The following is a 9526-nucleotide window of genomic DNA, read 5'->3' as shown; positions in this document are numbered from 1 at the left end:
GTTTTGCATGATGTTTAATCTTCAAACAGTTGTGACTTTTTGAGTAGTCGTACATCCATTTCACATTGTAAAAGCAGATTTCCCAACGTTAAACGGGTGTAGCTCATGAAGAACCACGTCTACTCTAGGGTTTAGCGACCGCGAGCCAAATGATCGAGCTAGGTAGAGGAAAATAATTCACATAAATTAATTTATTTATTTGTAAAGAAAAATAATTCTTTCACTACAGTATATACGCCAGTTCCAAAAGCAAAAATGATACACAGCATGTGAATCGACAGAAGAGCACTGGCATTGAGCTTACCCAGCATCCGCGACCAATTATGAAATCCAAAGTCTCAAGTTACATAATGATGATGACATGAATCAAAGGACTGCTCTAAAATGTACCTAGTTTGTGCATGCTTCTTTCTTGCTATCTTAACAAGTAACTGCTACAAGTCTCCTCTCCTCCCTGGATACCCATTTATTTCTTCTCCAACATCTGGCTTGAGATGATGGTCGAACAACTATCATGTACAGTGGCGCCCGCACGCTTCCCATGCAAAAAAAAGAAAAAAGGGACGCCGCTCCTCTCCTTTTTTTTGTACCTTTCTAGCGACATATATATCATCATGGATATTAAATACAGAACGAACTATCAGCAACAAGAAGAAGAAAGAAAAATCAGGCGGCCTCGCTCGCTCGCTCGCGCTTTTTCTTGGTAACCTTGTTTCGAGTATCAGAGCTCCACCTCCTGGAGATCCTCCCCGAACCCACCGCTGTTGAACCGATTAAGGGACGAGTTGCTGTGGGAGCGGCTGTGGGAAGGTCTCACGCCGGGCATCATTGGCGGGGACTGCATGGTCTGCCCGTCCGGCGATCTCGAGGCGGCGGTGCTGCTCATCTGCTCCGAGTATGTCCCGCTCCATGATGCTGCCCGTGACTTTGAGAAGGAGCCGCTGCCGCTGCCAGAGGGGGTCATGATGTTGTCCATGCTCGGGTGCCGCTGCATGCCCGTTTGCATTTGCATTGGGGGCGGCGGGGAGGCGTAGAACGAGGACTCAACTGCCGGCGAGGACGATGGCCCGTCCTGGCTTGCGGATTCGCTGTGCGCGTCGGCTGCTGTCTCAGTCTGCTGCATTGAAGCATCTGCGGCTGGAGTTGGGACGAAGAAACTGGCGGCGGGCAGCTTGTTCACCGATGGCATGGCTGGTCTGTTGTATGATGGCCCTCCGAAGGAGTTTCCGCCACCACCCTTGTTGAATGTGTCGACGTATCTACACAGATGAGGGTATGTTATAGCCCACTTGGCCACTTGGTGAAGAAGTAAAATGCAAGGCAGTGGCGGTGGAACTGAACAAAATTACCTTGATCTAACACCCGCCCTCCCGCGTGCTGAGAACTGATTCTGGCTAGGTGGCATCGGCGGCATCCCTGAAACCGGCTCCGAAGGATTTGGAGGCTTCGCTTCTGAAAATCCATTAGGTGTATAACCTCCGCCGCTGGGGGGCCCAGTCGAGTTGTTGTGATCTGGAACCCCATTCTGGAACGAGGCTTTTGTTGGAGGTGGGGCAAGGGGAGGCTCCGCAGCAGCAGGGATCGCAGCACCTCGCTCCACCCACCGCTTCAGGTTCTCATCATAGTAGAAGCTGTTCTCTTCCCCCAACTTGGCCTTCAGACAATAAGAACATTATTTTAGTTACTGCACAGAGCGAAAGGTATGCATAAGTATGGAAGTTATCAGCACGCACCTGGTTGGAAGATTTCGAAACAAGCCCCACTGTTTTCTGCAGCAACCATCCGAATCGCGAACTGCCTGAACCTGATGTGCTTTGCGCATTATCTGATCCACCACCCTGTTAGACGGTCAATGTCAGGCAGAGAAATGAAAAAAACCTCCAGAAAATATTCCAATGTAATATGTGCTCCTTCGTTTGCGAGCACATAGAAGATATATTTGGAGTGGGCATATGTATCAGGGAAGTGACAAATTCAGGAGACAGGATATATAGTGGCCACACCATCTTGACCAAGGTAACACACCACTAAATTCAAATGCACACATTATACTCCCTCCGTCCAAAAATACTTGTCATCAAAATAGACAAAAAGGGATGTATCTAGAACTAAAATACATCTAGATACATCTCCTTTTATCCATTTTGATGAAAAGTATTTCCGGACGGAGGGAGTAATATGCAACAAGATAGGAAAAATCGTATGCCTTATAACCTACCTGTTTTTTCTTTAAGTCTGGTGCAGAGACACTTCTGCTATGTGCGCCTTTCTTGTCAGGGTCGCTATTTTCTGCTATTTCACTCATAAACTGCTCCGAAGTAGAAGATGACATAGGCATCGGTGACTGACTATTTACAAAGTTTGTAACCGGAGGAGCAGGATTTGTAACTTGAGGAACAGGATAGAAATCTCTGTCACCAGAAGAGCCCTGTGACAATGGCGGCATTGGTGCGGGTTGTGTACCCATCATGCGGGACAAAGATTTATCAAATGTTGAGAAAATCTTTCCAACAAGCTTTGCAGGAGCAAGATTCGTGCCATATCCACCCTACATGTGGCCAAGTCAATTGTCAGTTAATAGGAGAAAATGCTCAAGATCAATAAACAACATTAACTGCACAGAAGTCATACCTGCTGGTGGGTGCGTATCCGCTCCTCCAGAGATGAAAACAATTGCTTCCATGCTTCTAGTTCAGGCGCACGGCCAGAGGATTTCAGCAGCTTCAAAGATGCTTGACAGTACCTTAGGAAGGACATTCAAGTTTTAAAATGAGTTTGCATAACTAAGATACAAGGAGATACGAAATAGCCCAGAAACTTACTTTAGTGAATCAGAGACCTTCCCAACCTCCGCAAGCATGTATGCATATATCAGCTTATATGGTTGAAATGGCAGGAGGATATACTGAGAATTACCAAGAACTTTCGCATATTCATACAACTCTGTTCTCTGTAAGTTGCATCACAATGGTATTTGTTCAGGAACAGCAAATGCCAATGAAAAAAGTGTAGTATGTATTCAGGAACAGCAAATGACAATGAAAAGAATGTAGTGTTTGTTCAGGAACAGCAAATGACAGTGAAAATAAATGTACTTGCTACGAGAAGACAAGAGCAGTAACCAAGCAAAATAAAGATGTGACCAACATCCATGAAGGAAATGCAGATACTTTTTTCTCCCACTAGTTTAACAAATATAGTTTCCAACCAGAAAGGAATGCTAAAGAGCAAGTAGCAAAATAATAAAATCCCAATTTGACAGATCTAGCAACATATCTAATCAGCAGCCCGGAACATGGGTTGGTGGGAGAGGGACGGGGGCCAAACAAGATACACAACTATTCTTATCTGAGCATTTATTATCATAGAAGATCAAATGCACCATCACATGTGTGCTCGCACACATGTCCGCAACCACAAACATACACAAAGTAAAGTGTGCAGATTTAGAAGACCTGTATAGCTTCAGGGCTGCTAAATGTGCGAGGACATCTCAGATGGTCTGCTCCGAGTAAACACATTCTTGCACTTTCGGAGTATGGATCAATATTTAGCTCAGCAACTAAATAGCATGAATGAGCAGCTGCAACCTGCATATACATATATAATAATATAAGTAGGTATTCAGCTCAAACATGTAAAGGAAACGAACACTCAAACAGATGCATACCTCATTTCTCTCTTTCCAAAGGCAATCCCCAAGGTGAGTGATTACAAGCTCATCTCCTTTTGTCCTGTTTGCAGTTATAATTGCCAAATTTTGTTGCCAGTCATTCAGCATGCCCACAGGAGTACCCTGTCGGACAGAAAAGCCACAATACATTTAACTTCAAAGTAACTAAAATGGAAAAAAGAACGGGCACTCCACATAAAATGTCGAGAATCATGAAATGAGAAGTCGAGAGAAGTCAGGCAAAATCCATGTCAGGATTTAAAAAGCAATTGCAGTTTACAAGACGACAAACAAAAACATTGTGCAGGCTAAAGAAGATCCAGAGTTCTGTGTGGCAGCACACTACGACACAAAAACTATGGACAGCATCGTTCCAATTCCTTGTGAAAGTCATTTAAACTCAAAAGTAATAAATGTGGAGGTTCCATTTAAATATGCATCCTTTCGCTCCTTCAAATCACGGGCAAGAATGCAATAAATAAGTTCTTGTGTATTACCTCTGCGGGCTGTTGCTGCCTATGTAAAGTGGCATAATTGGCATCGACAGGGGTCTCAGGCTTAAAAACATCAGCTGGTTGTCCAGCGATAAGAAGGCACAATGTCCTCAAAGGTGATCCAGATTTGAAATGACAGTAAGCCATTTTCTTCACAGTATCCGCATAAAACTGCATGACCAGTCAATGAAACGATCATCAATTGTTCAGGGAAAAAAGAAAGGCAAAGCCGCCAAGCAGTCTAGGGACAGCAGATTTACAGAGTGAAGCAGACCTGATCACCAAGTTGTAAAGCAAGGATCAGTGCAGGTCCCCAAAGCTGACCTTCCTGCGCATACTGAAGCGCATCTTTCCTTTTACCAGAAACTAGAAGATTTTGAACTTCTTGAGCAGTAGCCTGCAGTAGAATAGTTGGTTCAACCAAGGCCATATTTGCTAGATGAGACAGCACAGATGGCCAAGAAAACAGAATTACCTGTATCTGGTTTTCTGAGGGGATATTTTTCATGCAATGGTCTCTCATACGGGCACTATGACTACTACATGATGAAAAGAGCGCTGTTACTGCAGTGTCTGGGCCATCCATACCCTGTTAACAGCAATTCAAAAATAAATTTGTTATTCCATAGGGCACATGAAGTCATCCATACCCTGTTACCAATAATTCAAAGACATTCATTATTCCACCTGGGGGTGGGGCTTGGGGCAACATGGGATAATTTTAATATCATCTCATATTAAAAAGAGACATTCAAGCATGCGACGAGAAATGATAAAGCTAAATTGAGTTACTTGTAGATGTTCACAATGTAAATCCTTAGAGTGCTGCTTTATAGGCATGAGCCAAAATACTTGGCATATGAAAAATGCGGCAAGGCCACAAACCTCTTATAGGTAGCTAATAGGGATTGACTTGAAGCCACTTCAAGCAGAACACAATCTAACAAGGATAGCTTTAATGTGGAATCCTCTTTTGTTTAATGAAAAGCATAATATCGTTTCATTAAGAGTACTTGCTATATCTGCAGTTTGTGGTACACCGCTTATAAGTAAAGGCTCACAGGGAGAATACCTCTTTGACTTAAACCGGACACTTTCAGTTCAAGGGCTCTAATATACATATACTCATCTATACTTAAAATCAAAACACTAGTCAAACCATAGACTTACAACTACAGAAGATCCCCACATGATAATAAAATGGAAAAGAAAAAAAATGAAAAGAACAAACTGAGACAGATGCACGCAACAAACCCAGTGCGGCAGTGCCCCTTGAATGCGAAGGAAACCCCAAGTCCTTGTCGCTCGCCTCTCCCTTTGCGCCAGCACTTCTCCTCTCGATCGCTCACATGGCCACACTACCCTAACTCTCTATTGATCATCCTCCCCTTAGTCCCTCTCATGCAACCCATCCTCTCCAAACTCTCACCCCGCAAACCTCGTCCAGGACGCCAAGGGTGTGGCTCCCTTCAAGGATAGAGACTAACCTCGTCATGTCCAGCTGTGAGGGCAGCACAATGAAGAAGAAGGCAGAGAGTGCCATGGATGTCTCCTGACCCTTGCCATCAGGTAGACATGGACGAATTTGCCACCAGCAAGCAATCAGGATCAGGGTTAAAATGTGATTGCTGCGAATCTGGTATCTAACCTAGGGTGCATCTATCAGAGAAGTAGACAGCTACCACATAACTCCGACATGTCAATGTTTTCCAGCATCAAGATTCGTTTCTCTTTCAACATGATATATGCAGAAGAACAAATAAGCAGACAACAATGTAAGACTGCATCCACCAGTAGGGCCCAGAAGTAATTGAATACAAGCCCATAAAAGTGCAAGACCTAATTTTTAAGATCAAGAAGTTATTTATGCTGTCCAAATTTGTATCACAGGTCCCTACAAAGTATTAGAGAGAGAGTATATTTGCTATGTGCTTGCAGCGCAAGACTGGATTATCAGTGTCACAGTGTTGTAGTACATTGATTGCTCCCGTGAAGATTTTACAGTACCCTAAACAGAAAATATCATGGATACCTCCAAACAGAATATACCAAGACAAAACAGAAAATACCTCACGCGATGGATCAGGCCCAAAGGGCGAACGGAGTTTTCCATAGTGTTGATATGATATTTTCAGCAATGATATAAGCAGCTTCTGAACATCCCCTCCTTGGAAATCGCTGACAGAAGACTCGTAGCCTCCGATAATATCATCAAGCCATTTATTCAGGTCCTTTGCTGCAGCACTTCCTCCGGCAAGGGGGCCAGGAATAGGTCGACGACACAAAGCATAGAAGTAACTAAGTGCACTGCCATTAGGGATGCCTTGTTGGTCAATTTTATCAGCAACAACCTCTGATATATTAAGAATTGACAGCGTGCCTTGAGAATTGCCCTTCAATGAAACGGTAAAAGCTATTAGCTACAACTTAATTGCAAACAAGAATATTATAAAGACTGGTGATGAAGATACCTGATTTCCACTGTCAAAGTTTGTAGTCATCGAGCTGGTCTCTTTCATAACTACAAGCTTCCCACCAAATCCAAACGCAACCAGCGAATGTGGTGGGCGTCCAGCTGACGACCTCTCCTCGTGGTGGGAGTAACCGAGTTGTTGAGATGGAGCTAGCTGCTGAGGAAAGCTCATGGAGTTCTCATTGCTCACATAGTTATTTGGTAAATGCATGTGTGTGGCAGGATCAGTCTGTGTTTGCATCTGGTACATGCTTGTCACAGGAACACCTTTTTGTGGCTCAACAAAGCCATTCGGATAGTCATAACCATGGCCTGATGAAGATTGGTGTGCTACATGGTGAGCTTGATTATCTTTTGGAGGTTCAAATTCCTTGTGGGCAATCTGGTGACTTGTAGAAGGTACAAATCCTGTGCTTCTCTGGTTATTCGTGAAAGGTTTAAACCCCTGGTGACCTTGTGAAGGCTCAAATCCCCTGGGCCCACTGTCATGGCTAGCGGAAGTACTTTGATTGATTTTATACGGTTCAAAACCCTTGTGAGCACTCTGATGGCTAGTAGGTTCGAAACCCTTGTTACTAACCTGGTGGCCCTCACCACCACCACTGTATTGGCTTGTAGAAGGCAAAAATGTATTGATAGCACTTTGATTGTTTTTATGCGGTTCAAAACCCTTATGAGCAGCAGTCTGGTAACTGGTAGGTTGGAAACCCTTGTTACTAACCTGGTAGCCCTCACCACTACTATTGTATTGACTTGTGGAAGGCAAAAATGTGTTGATAGCACTTTGATTGTTTTTAGACGGTTCAAAACCCTTATGAGCAGCACTCTGATAACTAGTAGGTTGGAAACCCTTGTTACTAACCTGGTGGCCCTCACCAGTACCACTGTATTGACTTGTAGAAGGCACGAATGTGTTGATATTAGGCACAAATGTGTTGATAGCAGTTCCATAATTTGTAGAGGGCTTCAAAGGCTCAGTATACGCCGGCTGACTAATCTGATTCTCGGTATAAGGCTGCATGCTGTTGGCTACAGAACCATGCTGCCATTGGTTCTGCTGATTAAAACTACTTGCCTGAGTATTCCCGGTATGAGCTACACTGTGACCTGCCCCAGCAAATGCATCTACTGCTGATGCCGGAGTTGCAGCTTGCATGACACTTTGCTGATATGACTCGAGCGTGAACCACTGCTGAGCGTTCGTGTCATAGTAATGTTCAGGGTACTCAGCATAGAAGAGCATGTTTGGTGGGTACTCCGCTGCCGCTGCGCTGCTCTGATCCTGGCCCCAGCTCGCGGCAGCGGCGCTGCCCTCCTCCGTGATGGTCTCCAACCCTGCCTGTGAAGAGTTCTGCAGGTACGAAACACCGAGGTGCTGCTGCTGCTGCTGCTGCTGAACATTTTCGGTCCCGAAGGCCGCTACAGCACCGCCATTATCAGCAAAGCCTTGAGCACCGATAGCATCCACTTGATACCACTGCCCTGTTGCCACGTCCCACTTCCAGCCAGGGTAGGGATCCGAGGGGTCCACAGCCCCGCCAGTCCAGTCCGACTGCGCACTGGTGTTCTGATGATCCGCAGATTCCACGACACCAGCACCCATATACGACTGCGAATTGGCATTGCCGTCCACTCCATTGAAGAAGGCATGATCAACGCTGCCAGCAGTCCCCACAGCCGAACTCTGCACCCCGAAAAAGGTGTCTTCACCGACACCGCCATCCGCCAGGAATTCCCCGGAACCAGTCCCCCAGCCGAGCTGGGAACTGGCATTGCTGCTGCCGGCTCCATTGAAGAAGCTGTGATCCGCTGCACCGGCACCTGAAACCTGCGCTCCGAGAAATGCGTCGTCGGCCAGGAGGTCGCTGAACGGATCCGGCTCGGTGGTACCGCTGCTGCTGATGTCGGCGCCGAAGAGGCTCCACTGCACCTGCTTGACCGTGGTGCGGACGCCCTTGGAGGACCCTGACCCGGACCCCGACCCCGGTGACCTGCCCTCGGGGTCAGCCGCGGCCACCGCCTTCACCTCGGGTAGCCCAGCCGGAACCTCGTCGTCAGGGGCCGCGGCCAGGACCCCGGCATCAGGGGCCGCGGTCGGGACCTCGGCGTCACGGGCCGCGGTCAGGACCTCAGCCTCTGGCTGAGGAGCGGCAGGCGGAGGATCCGCGGCGTCGGTCGGGGCCTCAGCCGCGGCCTGAGGGGCCACGGGCCCCGGCGCCCCTCCCGTGCCGCCGGGGGCGTCCTCGTCGCCGTCGGACAGGGTGAGGGCCGCGAGGTCGGCCGCCGCGGCGGCCTCGTCGGCGGCAGCGGGGCCTTGCTTACCGGCGGGGGGCGCTTTGGCATCGTCGTCGTCGTCGTCGACGAGCTTGTCGAAGAAGTCGGCGTCGTCGGAGTCGGACCCCATCCGCCCGCCGCCGATCCCTCCCGGGAGAGGGGCTAGGGCTTGGATCTCGGCGGCGGCGCGGTGGATCGAGGAGGAGGAGGAGGCGGATCGGTGGAGGGGAACTGGATTTTGGATCTCGGCTTGAGACCTTGTCTGTCTCTGGTGGAGTTGGGATTTGGATCGTGGAGAGGTGGGAGACGCGTGCGTGCGTGGCGCCGACGTCGCGTCACTCGCCTCCTCCCCACGTCCCCGTCATCTCTGGTCCCCAACGCCAACTCATCTGCAAAACCTGCCTACGTGTCACTCCGCCTCTCTTTTCCCCTCCCCTCTCCCATGTGATTTTCCAACCATCTTTCTATTTCTATTCCAATGTATGTCAATGTTACACTTTCCTTCCACTTTATGTTGAGCAAGTTCACACTCCTCTATGGATACAAAAAGGGTGCGGAAAAAGGCCTTCTCTGAGATCGTGTGCCCCCTTGATGCGGCGGAACCAAGTAGCT

The 9526-nt window shown here is 47.6% G+C and overlaps 1 protein-coding gene across 1 annotated transcript; it reads right to left on the bottom strand.

The window, feature by feature from the left end:
- Positions 1-270: 270 nt before the first annotated feature.
- On the bottom strand, positions 271-9217 carry LOC119288333 (protein transport protein SEC16A homolog). Its single transcript, XM_037567956.1, has 13 exons — positions 6639-9217; positions 6237-6560; positions 4643-4756; positions 4442-4564; positions 4171-4338; positions 3671-3796; positions 3456-3590; positions 2823-2950; positions 2632-2743; positions 2219-2548; positions 1734-1838; positions 1350-1654; positions 271-1259 (listed from the first exon to the last, which is right to left on the bottom strand). The coding sequence occupies exons 1-13, from the start codon at positions 9042-9044 to the stop codon at positions 722-724; spliced, it is 4914 nt and encodes a 1637-aa protein (XP_037423853.1). The 5' UTR covers positions 9045-9217; the 3' UTR covers positions 271-721.
- Between the last annotated feature and the right edge of the window lie 309 nt (positions 9218-9526).

The sequence above is a fragment of the Triticum dicoccoides genome, chromosome 4A (genome assembly GCF_002162155.2).
Source record: "Triticum dicoccoides isolate Atlit2015 ecotype Zavitan chromosome 4A, WEW_v2.0, whole genome shotgun sequence".
Lineage (NCBI taxonomy): Eukaryota > Viridiplantae > Streptophyta > Magnoliopsida > Poales > Poaceae > Triticum > Triticum dicoccoides.
The sequence above is the reverse complement of the archived record's forward strand: the minus strand, read 5'-3'. Positions and strand labels throughout refer to the sequence as shown.